The 14,101-nt window shown below is 39.4% G+C and overlaps 1 protein-coding gene across 1 annotated transcript; it reads left to right on the top strand.

Annotated features, from left to right (window-relative positions):
• The first annotated feature begins 249 nt into the window (after positions 1-249).
• Positions 250-1,882, top strand: LOC148430281 (uncharacterized). Its single transcript, XM_088466633.1, has 3 exons — positions 250-751; positions 1,004-1,416; positions 1,652-1,882. The coding sequence occupies exons 1-3, from the start codon at positions 250-252 to the stop codon at positions 1,880-1,882; spliced, it is 1,146 nt and encodes a 381-aa protein (XP_088322759.1).
• Positions 1,883-14,101: the final 12,219 nt, after the last annotated feature.

Here is a 14,101-nt window from a genome sequence, read left to right as displayed (position 1 = left end):
TATAAAATTACACTATTACTGTAAAAGTCGTTTTACTTGTGTAACATCCATGATTTTAAATATAATCTTTTTATTCTTGCAGGACAAATAAAGAGCAGAATTCCCACAAAGACTATTAGAAGACATAGTGGTAAAAGGACATAGTTCTCTGATTAAGCCAACTAAAGAAGCTATTTCTTCTTACACCTCTAAAGGATTCCCAAAACTATTCTCATTTTCTGGATAGCTAATTTGTTTCTCATCTAATACATGATGAGTCTCATAGGAAAGACACCGCATTTGTGCTCTGAGTGTGACAAATGCTTTACATATAAATCATATCTTATCTCACATCAGAGGATTCACACAGGAGAGAAACCATTTAGATGTTTTGAATGCAGCCAATGTTTTTCCACTAAGTCACAGTTTGTTATACATCAGAGGATTCATACAGGAGAGAAACCATTTACATGTTCTGAATGTAGCCAGTGTTTATCCCATAAGACACATCTTGTTATACATCAGAGGTTTCACACAGGAGAGAAACCATTTACATGTTCTGAATGCAGCCAGTGTTTTTCCCAAAAGACACATCTTGATGTACATCAGAGGAGTCACACAGGAGAGAAACCATTTACATGTTCTGAGTGCAGCAGGTGTTTTTCCAATTCGTCAAATCTTTATAGACATCAGAGGAGTCACACAGGAGAGAAACCATTTACATGCTCTGAATGCAGCAAGTGTTTTTCCTGTAAGTCACATCTTGTTAGACATCAGATGATACACACAGGAGAGAAGCTATTTACATGGTCTGAATGAAGGAAATATTTTTCCCAAATGTCAGAGCTTGTTATACATCAGAGGAGTCACACAGGAGAGAAACCATTTACATGTTCTAAATGCAGCAAGTGTTTTTCCTGTAAGTCACAGTTTGTTATACATCAGAGGAGTCACATAGCAGAGAAGCCATTTCCATGTTCTAAATGCAGCAAGTGTTTTTCCCATAAGTCACAGCTTGTTATACATCAGAGGAGTCACACAGGAGAGAAACCATTTACATGTTCTGAATGCAGCAAATGTTTTTCCTGTAAATCAAATCTTGTTACACATCAGAGCAGTCACACAGGAGAGAAACCATTTAGATGTTCTGAATGCAGCCAATGTTTTTCCACTAAGTCACAGTTTGTTATACATCAGAGATTTCATACAGGAGAGAAACCATTTACATGTTCTGAATGCAGCCAGTGTTTTTCCCAAAAGACACATCTTGATGTACATCAGAGGAGTCACACAGGAGAGAAACCATTTACGTGTTCTGAGTGCAGCAAGTGTTTTTCCAATTTGGCAAATCTTTATAGACATCAGAGGAGTCACACAGGAGAGAAACCATTTACATGCTCTGAATGCAGCAAGTGTTTTTCCTGTAAGTCACATCTTGTTAGACATCAGATGATTCACATAGGAGATAAGTCATTTACATGTTCTGAATGCAGTAAATATTTTCCCAAAAGTCAGAGCTTGTTATACATCAGAGGAGTCTCACAGGAGAGAAGTCATTTACATGTTCTTAATGCAGCAAGTGTTTTTCCTGTAAGTCAGAAGTTTGTTATACATCAGAGGAGTCACATAGCAGAGAAGCCATTTACAATGCAGCAAGTGTTTTTCCTGTAAGTCATATCTTGTTATTCATCAGAGGAGTCACACAGGAGAGAAACCATTTACATGTTCTAAATGCAGCAAGTGTTTTTCCTGTAAGTCACAGTTTTTTATACATCAGAGGAGTCACATAGGAGAGAAGCCATTTACATGTTCTGAATGCAGCAAGTGTTTTTCCTGTAAGTCAAAACTTGTTACACATCAAATGATTCACACAGGAGAGAAACCATTTAAATGTTCTGAATGAAGGAAATGTTTTTCCTATAAGTCATGTCTTTCTACACATCAGAGGAGTCACACAGGAGAGAAACCATATAAATGCTTTGAATGTTGCAACTGTTTTAGTAGTAAAAGAACACTTATTAATCACATGTAGAGACACTCTAAGGCCCTGAATGTACGAGGGTTGTTCAAAAAGTATGCCTAAATGCTCACAACTCAAATTTTATTATAGATACAGATTTGAACATTTGCAGTAAAATACTTTGAAGTCTTAGTAACAGAATGACTCTACTAAAAAAATTCACCATCTGCCCTCAAACATTTTCTCCGCCTCTCAACCCAAGCTGTGAAGCCACTTTGGAAAAGTTCCAGTAGTTGGTGTTTGACCCAGGAACGTATGGCATTTTTATCTCCCTCTGTCTTCAAAATGTTGACCACGGAGACAGTATTTGAGAGGGTCAAACAGATGAAAGTCAGAAGGAGCCAAATCAGGACTGTATGGTGGATGTGGAATTGTTGCCCACCCCATTTTGGCAATGGCCGCATATGTTGCCATCAAAGTGTGATGTCTGGCATTGTCGAGGTGTAAGATAACATTTGACAATGGAATTGTTGACCTTTTTTTGCGGATGGCTTCTTAAGTGTAATAAAGTATCGATCACTGTTGATTGATTGGTTTGATTCCAAGTAATCAATGAGAATAACACCTCAGCAATCCCAGAAGAATGTGGCCATGACTTTGTTTACAGATTGCTGTAATTTAATTTTTATTTTGGCCTAGGTGAACTTAGGTGTTTCCATTTCTTTGATTGGGCCTTTGTTTCTGGATCATAAAGGAATACCCGGGTCTCATCTCCTGTAATGACATTTTCCAAAAACATCTCAGGGTTGGCTTCAAAGTTGGTCAAAAGATTCATTGCACACTTCCACCCTTTGGGCCTTATGATCCCTGGTAAATTGATTTGAAACCCATTTAGCACACACTTTATGATATCCCAAATCATTTATTAGTGTTTCTACAGTGCCATGGCTACATTCAGGTTCATCACTGATATCTCTGATGGTCACACGACGGTCTTTCTGAATCATGGCATCGACTTTGTGTCGGTTCTCTGCTGTCACTGCAGTTGATGGTCTGCCACCATGAGGTTTGTTGCACATGGATGATTCTCCTGATTGAAAATGCTTCATCCACCTTCTGACATTGCTATAGTCAATTGTACACTCACCATACACTTTTTTCAGTCTTCTGTGGATTTCTGTAGCATTGCAGCCTTATTTTTCCAGAAATTCAATGACGGCTCTTTGTTTCAATCTGGATTCCATGGTATTTCTTGGACTACCTAAACAAAAATACATATATAGTTTGCAGACATAATAAACTACAGACTGAGAGTTTCAAATAAATGTTGCATATTATTTTAGAGTTATGAGCATTTAGGCATTACTTTTGGACAACCCTCGTATAATGTGTTTCTTAAGTAAGTTAAATAGCATCAATTCATTATATTTACAAGTGAGGACATTTTTTATATAAATCAATCTTGTTAAAAACTGGATAGGAGAATTATCTACATCTTATCCTCTGCACCAATATAATGTAATAAACAATGTGTATGGTGCAACCCCCAAAACTGTGTGAAATTATTATTTATTTGAAAATTAAATTTTTATTATAATGGCATAAACAGGGCCAGTGGCATCACTAGGGGGTCACACCAAAATTGTAGAGCTGCTCTGCTATTTTGTTGTCATGCCCTCAGATGGTGTCACCAAGCAGCGGTGATGTACGAATGCATGTGTCATACACACTGTACCCAGAGAGGCTGAGGGCTGCCTGGGCAAGACCCCAGTGCAGGCTTGCTGACATTCTGGCAACCCCCTCCTGGAATAGGTGCACTAGATGGTGCTATTAATTACAACTAATACAATAGTATACAACAAACGAGAGAGAATATTTTTTGGTGTAGTGCAGCATTTCTCAAACTGTGGGTCATGACCCCAGAGTGGGGCGTGCCCATCTCAGCAATGGGTCGCAGCTCACCCAAGTTAAATATCCTGGACCGGTCCTGAGTCCTTTTCGCCCGCTGCTATGATGGTCCGCAGCAGCATTTGCACCAGCAGTCCCCTGCTAGCTCCTCCTTCCAACCTTTACTGTGATTAATACGCATGTGACGTCACAACATCCGAGCATCATGATGTCAAGACATCCGAGCATCATGATGTCACCCCGTCTCAGTCACAGTAAAGGGAGCCTTAGTGCAGCCTGCGTTACTGTAGTTGTAGGACAAGAACTGGTTATCTGCTGCCCCAGCTAGTGGCAGACTTAAGTATTAAAAGCAAGAACATTTATTTTATATTAAGTAAAATGGAGAACTATGGTCATAATTTAAATTAAGGTGATGTGTATAAAATGTATATATATTACCCCCATTGTCCATTTTCCCTTTGTTTGTTTCATGACCAACATCTTTCTTATATATTTTTATGCCATAAAAAATATCTAAGGAAGATGATGGGCAAGGAGGGTAAATGTGCATACATTTTATACACATCACCCTCTTACCCCCATGCCCATCATTTTATATATTTTGATGCCCATCATCTTTCGTATATATTTTTATGGCATACAAGCATATAAGGAATATGATGGTCTTAAAAATATAAAAGGACAGATTTATTATAGTGGCATGGATCGTACTACTATAACTCTTCCTGCTTTGCCTCATTACTGAGCCACAGCAGGAAGCACTAACAATGAGATGCAAGAACATCTCATCTGCTGGAGTGGGGGAGTGAAAACTCCCCCCTCCAGTGATTCCTGCCTGAGTACACAGCACGTCAGCCTAGTGCTGATGCACTGTGTCTCCCGGCTGGCTCCAATGGGCATGCGCAGGCTCTTGAAAGCATCAGGAGATCCCATGTGCAGTCCCCGGCGCTGCCAGCCCATGCTACAAGGGAAAGTGCTGTCCCAGCTATGGTGATAGGGCAACCACTTCTTCCCCATATTTGCAGTTAATACATGTATCCCATAATGGCATAAAATAGAAGTGGAATTATGAGGCATAAACTGTAAGTGCATATTACCCCCCCTCCTTGTCCATCATCCTTATATATTTGTATGTAATATATTATATGTATTTTTATATAAGAAGGCTAATGGACATAAATGTATTGAAGATGATGGGCAATGGGGGGTGATGTACACTTACATTTTATGCCTCACCCCATTTTGCCCATTATCCTTCTTATATATTTTATGCCATAAAACTACACAGGGGTGGTACAATAAGTTAGGTAACAAGACCACTCACATGTGTAATATTCACTGTTTCATTCTAATTTACCACCAGTCCAGAGCAGGTAGGCCACTATTTCCCTTCATATCCATTAGAAGACTGCACCTGATATCAAGTCAAATCAGAAGCTGAAACTTATATCCAACTTGTGTACCATAATAACGTCATGTCACAGAAACAGGTATGGGTTTGGTGCACCACCTTTTATAATGGCAGGACAGATGTTGAAGCTGAGCAATGCTGCTATTGGGAAGTACTGGACCATTATCCCTATAGCCCTGACCTTGCGCTGTCCAAATCAATTTGTCAGATATGATCGCTTGCAATTATTATCTGACGATTTAGTCATCTATGGTCGGATGTTGAATTGCTTGGATGCTACCCTGCGACAGCACAATTCGTATATGCACAAATATATTTATATCTCTACAGAATTTGATCAGAGTGTGGGAGACAGGTCTGGTGTGTATGTTGGTGGGTGGTTGGATATGTATTGAGAAGACTCCGCATACTGAACTAGTATGCCTGTAACAAATAATTGAAATGTACACAGAAACTAGCATGCTAAAAAGAAGTTATCTAAATGAAAATTAAGGGTTATTGTAAAAGAACCTGCAGGTCATTTGCAATTGTGCGCCTCTTTGTTCAGTGCTAGCCTGGTACAGGGGAACTGGAATTTTGGACTGTGAATAGGTAGAGGAAAACCATTGAAATAGTTAATTAGAATGTGGCTCCTACCAGCAGCTGTGGGTAATAGACTTCTATTTGCATCTTGGAACTAGTCCAGGCAATACTTGGATGTTTAAATGTGTCAGAAATATATTTATGCATTAAATTACATAATTCACGCATACAGCACAAGGTTGCTCCGTGCATTCGACGATGATCATATACACTTATTTACATTAATAAAAGGTTCCTACATAATATGGTTTATGTTAGAAATAAAAGTTATAATAAGAAATGCATGTATTTGATAACTAAGGCATAGAGCAATGTAAACATATCATGTTTAGTATCCAACTGATGCTCTGTTCCTTTGCAGGCTTCCAGTTCTGACAACGAGGAAGCCACATCATGTATTCCCGAAATATGGATCATCAAGAGAATTTGGTTATATTGGGAAATGTTGTATGTATTAAAGGGGTTACTTTTAATTAGTTATGCAGAGGGAAGACTACACAAAGAAACAGCCCCAAGACCAAGCCATCCCCCTAATGACACTATATGAACTGTCCAATGAGAGGATCAAGCTGGATCAAGAACCAATGAAACAGTGTTTGTCTGTCCCAATTGTGTTGATACATCTTGGAAGAGTATTTATGTTTGCACAATGGACTAGGCCAGTAGTCATTACATGTTTGATGACCACAGACATCTGCATTGATCGGCTGGGACCTGGTACCAGTGCGTTCATACACCGAGTGATTTCCATCTCTTTGGACCATTGATGAAGCACCTGGGTGGAAGGCACTTTGCAACCAACGGTGAAGTTCTTTAAGCCATCATGTCCTGGTTTCAGGCAATTGCCTTGGTACCATTGGAACAAATGCTTAGACAAGTATGGGGACTATGCGGAAAAATAATCTGTACCAAGGCCATACTATTGATAATATGTATATGAACGAGTTGAATTAATTTATGCAATGAGAGGTTGTTACCTTATTTATTAAACCACCGTCGTATAAGGAAGCATAGAATAAATATATATATATATATATATATATATAAAAATATCGGTAAGATGATGTGCAGTCACCCCCCCATGTCCATCGTCTTCCTTATAAGAAGAGCATTAAATCTAGTTTTTTCTTTGCCAGTTGCACATCAGTGAGTGAAATGGACCATTCTCTTCAAAAGAGTGGCAGAAAGTAAAGCAATGATGGTGAATTAGTTGCCAGTAGCAACAAAAGATATGCTGCCAGTGATGATTCAAGTAGTAATAAAAAGGCAAGAAACCAGAAATAGATCCAAAATCTTTGGAATATAGTTTTACTTGAACTGGCTCGGAGGAAGCACTGCATCCACAGTTCATGGTGTGTGGTGAAGTTCTTGCTAAAGAGAGCTTAAAACCATCCAAAATGATCATACACCTACAGACAAAACACAGTTCTCTGCAAACCAAACCAATGAGTAAATATATAAAGAAAAGGACATAAAAAATGGCAAATTGGATACTGAATAGAAGTATACAGCTAGTAGCCCAATTATGTGGCATATGCAAAAGACATGTAAAATGATGAATGAACATCATGGCCCTCCAAATCATGAAGCTATATCAAAAGGTATATGGGAATATGTATAAATACATATATATATGAAAATAATCGCATATATGATGCAAGGATGAAAACGAGAAAAAGGCTCTTGTCCGGGCACAACCTGGTTGAAGAATAGTTTCAAAGCACCTCCAGGGATGAAATGGTCTAACATACAACAAAAGATGGAAAAATGTCTGGTTAGGACTATAACTGTACAGTAGATGTTTTAAAAAGTAATATTGTTAATATATAATGAATGAAGCATATAGGGTCTGTTAACAGATTAACCTCCTGTTGGCTCCTCCTGTTATATATATATATATATATATATATACTCCACAGACAAAAAACCTTACGGTTTTACATGTCCCATTAAGGCTTCTTAGACATGATCTGAATTTCACAAAACCTACTGAAGTTGTGCAACTCAAACTAAAAAAACACACAAATCTGCTATTTAGCAGCGCCACCATTTTGTGAGTGACAGCAATCTCACTCTGTGAGAGTGCTGAATCTGCAGTTAACCATAGGGTGTTATGGCATACCATATCTGTATTGCACAAGGAACACTTCCATTAAAGCCAATATTTTAACTTTACTTACACTACACTTCACACAATCAACCCGGCACCTACTGCCCAAGGGTACCGGGGATAGCCCCAGGCTATCATCCTGGGCCTGGGGAGCCCTGGAGAGGGGGACCACTTTATTGGGGGAGTCCCCAGATCCCCAGTTAACCCCGGCCTGGACTGACTAGCGATTAGGTGTGATGCTTCGGCTGGGGGGCCTGGTGAAAGGGCTCCCCTGGCTGTGGCATCACCCCACCACTAGAAAGAGTCTGATGCTGGTTCTGGTAAAAACAGGGGGAGAATACGCATTTTTCCCCTGTATTTCGAGAACAAGGGTCGGCTCAGAGTCTAGTGCTGGTTACGCTGAATACGGGGTACCCCTACATCATTTGTCCCCCATATTTTGGCAACCAGGTCTGGTTCTGAAAACCCTGGTGCTGGTTGTGCTTCATACGGGGGACCCTACATCATTTTCCCCTGTACTTAGCACAACCAGTACTGGCTTTCCAAAGCCCGGTGCTGGTTTTTGCTTTTGGGGAGGGGGCCACGCCATTTTTTTTGTACACAGGTTTTTTTTTCATTAAACACAGAAGCACAGACTGGTCTCACTAAACACAGATGCATGTATTATGGATATTCCAGATCCGTGCCTGCATCTGTGTGCCGCTACCTCCCCAAGATCCTAATGCCTGCTACACTGTTGCCCGCACTGCTGCCGCTAATGCCTGCTACCATCCCCGGTTCCCAGCTGCAGTTTTCACCCACTAACCCATTCCCCCTCTCCCCTGCATCCCAGCTGCAGCAAACACTGGCTTCCTTCCCCCCAGCCCCCACTACCACCTGCAAAAGGCAACCATCTTGCTGCACCCAAATGAAGCCATAGTGAATACACCTGCTGAAAGCTCCTACTGCTGGCTGCGCAAGTAATTGAAACTTCCTATCTGTATAATGGTGGATTTGTGATTTAATAGTCTAAACACTGTAACTTTCTCAATTACCTGAACCCCAAAAGGCTCTATTCTGGAACAAAAGCTACTTAATAAGAAAAACCCCAAGCCTAAATTCGCCCCCTACCTTGAGTTATGCCTTCCCAAAAATCGCCCATAGAGAACAGCAGTAAAGTGGTCCTAATTGAGAATGTCAGAAAAAAGTGACAGTTGGAGATTTTTGATGCTTTTGCCCTGAAATTTTGCAGACATCATCGAGCAACAGATCTACCCATCCGTGCCAAATTTCAGCCTGGTACCTCAAATAGCTTTTGTGGTGTAGCCCCTTAAACACCCTGACCCCCTTTGGAATTCTCTATGGAGATTTGGAGATTTCCATTTTTTTCTGTTCGGCCTTAATATAAGGGCACGACCATGCCCTTATAATATATATATATATATATATACATATATATATATATATACATATATATACACAGTACATCTGGAAAGTATTCACAGCGCTTCACTTTTTCCACATTTTGTTATGTTGCAGCCTTATTCCAAAATGGAATAAATTCATTTTTGTCCTCAAAATTCTGCGCACACTACCCCATATTGACAACTTGTAAAAATTTTTTTACAGATTTTGGCATATTTAATGAAAAAAATAATGAAGAAATTTCATGTACATAAGTATTCACAACCTTTGCTCAATACTTTTGTTGATGCACCTTTGGCAGCAATTACAGTCTCAAGTCTTTTTGAATATGATGCCACAAGCTTGGGACACCTTCCTTTGGGCAGTTTTGCCCATTTCTCTTTGCAGCACCTCTCAAGCTCCCATCAGGCTGGATGGGAAGTATCGGTGCACAGCCATTTTCAGATCTCTCCAGAGGTGTTCAATTGGATTCAAGTCTGGGCTCTGACTGGGCCACTCAGGGACATTCACAGCGTTGTCATGAAGCCACTCCTTTGATATCTTGGCTATGTGTTTAGGGTCGTTGTCCTGCTGAAAGATGAACCATTGCCCCAGTCTGAGTTCAAAAGCGCCCTGGAGCAGTTTTTCATCCAGGAAGTCTCTGTACATTGCTGAATTCATCTTTCCCTCAATTCTGACTAGTCTCCCAGTTCCTGCCACTGAAAAACATCCCCACAGCATGATGCTGCCACCACCATGCTTCACTGTAGGGATGGTATTGGCCTGGTGATGAGCCGTGCCTGGTTTCCTCCAAACATAATGCCTGGCATTCACGCCAAAGAGTTCAATCTTTGTCTCATGGTCTGAGAGTCCTTCAGGGGCATTTTGGCAAACTCCAGGCTGGCTGCCATGTGCTTTTTACTAAGGAGTGGCTTCCGTCTGGCCACTCTACCATAGAGGCCTGATTGGTGGTTTGCTGCAGAGATGGTTTTCCTTCTGGAAGGTTCTCCTCTTACCACAGAGGAATGCTGTAGCTCTGACAGAGTAACCATTGGGTTCTTGGTCACCTCCCTGACTAGGGTCCTTCTCCCCTGATTGCTCAGTTTAGACAGCCGGCCAACTGTAGGAAGAGTCCTGGTGGTTCTGAACTTCTTCCATTTATGGATGATGGAGGCCACTGTGCTCCTTGGGACCTTCAAAGCAGCAGATATTTTTCTGTAACCTTCCCAAGATTTGTGCCTCGAGACAATCCTATCTCGGAGGTCTACAGACAATTCCTTGGACTTCATGCTTGGTGTGTGCTCTGACATGCACTGTCAAGTGTGGCACTTAATATAGACAGGTGTATGCCTTTCAAAATCATGTCCGATCAACTGAATTTACCACAGCTGGACTCCAATTAAGCTGTAGGAACATCTCAAGGATGATCAGTGGAAACAGGATGCACCTGAGCTCAATTTAGAGCTTCACGGCAAAGGCTGTGAATGCTTATGTATATGTGATTTCTTATTGATTTTTTTTTTCATTAAATTTGCAAAAATCTCAAAAAGAATTTTTACACGTTGTTATTATGGGGTATTGTGTGTAGAATTTTGAGGACATAAATTAATTTATCCCATTTTGGAATAAGGCTTTAACATAACAATATGTGGAAAAAGTGAACATTGTGAATACTTTCCAGATGCACTGTATATATATATATATATATATATATATATATATATATATTATATAAATATATTATATATATATAATCACAGGAGAACGGCACTCTGCTAGTCTTATACAGGTAAAAATAAATGCACTCAAGCAAGTAATTTTTCAACATTTTGGCCTTTTATTCGCCCTTTTTCAATATTATCCACATACAAAAGCATGCAGATTACCTTAAATCCACCCCATGTAACACTGGAGTCCAGCCACTCGCGGACCCAGCAGCTGCATGTCCATCACTTCCGGCTATGTAAAAACCAGAAGTGTATGACACGCACACTCTCATTGTTGCCACAGCGACTGGACAACAGAGAACAAGTGACTTACCACCACCATCAACAATTAACACATACAAAACACCTGAAAAAAAGAACAACAATATAATCAATAGTATACAAATTAACTAATAGGGCTAAATGCTCTAAGTCAAAAGAAATCTCTTTTAAGAAAGAGAAACAGGGTCCTGCCAAGGTTAATGATGGTATGAGCAACACAAATGAATAGACAGCACTATCATGATGCTAGAGGTTAAATCACTGAAAAATTATATATAATGTACATTAGTCACCTAAAGATAACCATTAATGCTAGAATAACAGAAACTGAGAATAAAAAACCATGTCAATACCATAAACACCCTAATGAGCACATTAGAACTATGGTGAAAATGAAGGATAATACATGCTAAACAAAAGCTGATACAAAAGACAAAGCCACAAATATTAGTCAAACATGTTCCAAAGCAGTTGGTCGTTCAAGCCCTTAGGCTTAACAGTATCTAAAGTGAAGATCCATTTGTATTCTAATTTAAGTAACCTCTTGTGTCGGTTACCACCCCTTATGTCCTCTGGTACATGATCTATAATAATGTGTCTTAAACAGGATAAACTATGACGAGCCTCATAGAAATGTTTAGCAACCAGCTGGTCAGCGGATTTGCCATTTAACGCTGCAAGAATAGATGACCTATGTAAAGCTAAGCATTCCCCAATATAACATAGGCCGCACGGGCATTTCATCATATAGACTACAAAATTGATAGAAAATTTGCGACCTGTATGGGTATGGAAAAACATTTTATCTATCATATGTCGGCAGGTGGGTGCAGCCGACACATATTTTACAGCCACCACTCTTCTTTTTTAGGAAAGGTGAGGATGTCTTATGTCCAGTGATGTCCATATGGACAGTCCAGTCTCTAATAATTTTGCCTCTACTGTAACAGAACATAATACTCTTTTGTATGAATCATCTAAGTTCTTTATCCCTCTGGATTAGGGGCCACAATGTTTTTACAGAATTCTTGATAATTTTGTGTGAACAGTTAAATTTGTGAACCCAGTGTATTTCGTTTTGTTCCACATCATTAGCGGTTTTCTTTAGGGTCTCTGATCTAGGGATAGCATCCACTTTTTGTTTTGCATTAACATGTATCTCCTCAGAATACCCTCGCTTTCTAAACTTGTCAAGCATTAGCTGCATATTTTTGTATAGTTTTCTCTGGTATACTCGATATTCTTTTTACTCTAAGTAACTGCGAAAAAGGATGTCCTGATTTGGCAGCTGGTGGATGAAAACTACTAGCCAGCAGTATTGTATTGCGGTCTGTTGTCTTCGAAAAGAGTGTAGTCAAAATTTTATTGGTATTCACAGTAATCTGTACATCCAAGAAAGAGACCGTTTCTAAACTGGCCGCGTATGTGAACTTAATAGGACAATCCCATCCTGTAATTTCTGATATCATAGATTCAAAATCCTCAAATCTTCCTCTCTCTCTGCGTGTGATGCGCTTCCGATTTTTCCATTCCCGGAAATGATGTCTAATTTTACTAATTGAAATATCCAAACAAAAACACACCATAAAACAGATGACTTCAACAGCTATATCCTGGCTAACAGCAATCACCACCCAAGCTGGATTAGAAGTATTCCCAAGGGACAGTTCACAAGACTCAGGCGTAATTCCACGAATATGAAGGACTATGTCACACAGGGAGAAAACCTCAAACAACATTTTGAATGAAAAAAGTATAACATGAGGGAGGTAGAAACAGCCTATAAACTATTGGAAGACACTCCCAGGGACAAATTACTTCAAAATTCTTTTAAACAACAGAGTAATGATAGAGAAAATATATATTTTATAACAAATTATATTTGAGCAGGCTGAAACATTAGGAACATTTTACAAAAACATTGGCATATCCTGCAAATGGATAATAAATTGAGTAATATACTGCCCAATAAACCTGATATTGTGTTTTAGAAAAGCATCGGACTTAAAGAAAAAATTGACTCACAATCATCTAAAAGATATGAAAGATCCCAAACAAAGCACAATGGAGGGACATACTGTGTCAGAAGGTTTCTCCACTGCAGTAGATGTTCAAACTGCAGAAAATTGAGCTACAAAAATACTAAACCGACAACCCACATCAGATCACATGTAACATTATTAGAACATAAGATAAAGGACACCATAATGTGTGATAGCAACAATGTAATATATATGCTAGAGTGCCCATGTGGGCTACAATACATGGGCCGCACAACTAGGACCCTAAAAGTTAGGATCAGCGAGCATGTAAGAAATATAGAAAGAGGTTTTGCAAATCATAGTGTGTCAGAATACTTTAGGGAAGTACATCAATGTAAGCCTCAAGGACTCAAATTTATGTGTATCAAGAAACTAAGATATAATTGGAGAGGGGAAAATAAACTAAAAAAGATTGACTGAGTAGAAAGTCGATGGATATTCGACTTACAGACCCTACAACCAGAAGGTCTAAATATCGATTCATAAATTACCAGTAGTGTGAAGTAATACACCAAGGCCAGTCCCAATAATTAATCCATCCTCCAAATTCGTCATTACAATTGTAATAAAGATTTGAATAAATATAGGGAATAAGACTCCCATGTAGGAATAAGGGTACATAAGGATACATTGGTCCACCCATTTTATGATATACAGCATATGGTACATAACATCCAAGATTAATGATTCAGGATATGTATTAGGTATGCCAATATAAAGCCACACAACAACTCTACC

Source organism: Taudactylus pleione, unplaced genomic scaffold (genome assembly GCF_031769625.1).
Source record: "Taudactylus pleione unplaced genomic scaffold, aTauple2 ptg004147l, whole genome shotgun sequence".
Taxonomy (NCBI): domain Eukaryota; kingdom Metazoa; phylum Chordata; class Amphibia; order Anura; family Myobatrachidae; genus Taudactylus; species Taudactylus pleione.
Note: the sequence above shows the minus strand (reverse complement) of the source record. Positions and strands in the feature narration are given on the sequence as shown.

Bases quoted from the DNA above. Each gene is read 5' to 3' on its own strand.
- LOC148430281 (XM_088466633.1), top strand. From the start codon at position 250: ATGATGAGTCTCATAGGAAAGACACCGCATTTGTGCTCTGAGTGTGAC. The intron at 752-1,003 runs ATCAGATGATAC...AGCTTGTTATAC, and splicing joins TAAGTCACATCTTGTTAGAC to ATCAGAGGAGTCACACAGGA. The intron at 1,417-1,651 runs GTTAGACATCAG...TTTTCCTGTAAG, and splicing joins TTTCCTGTAAGTCACATCTT to TCATATCTTGTTATTCATCA.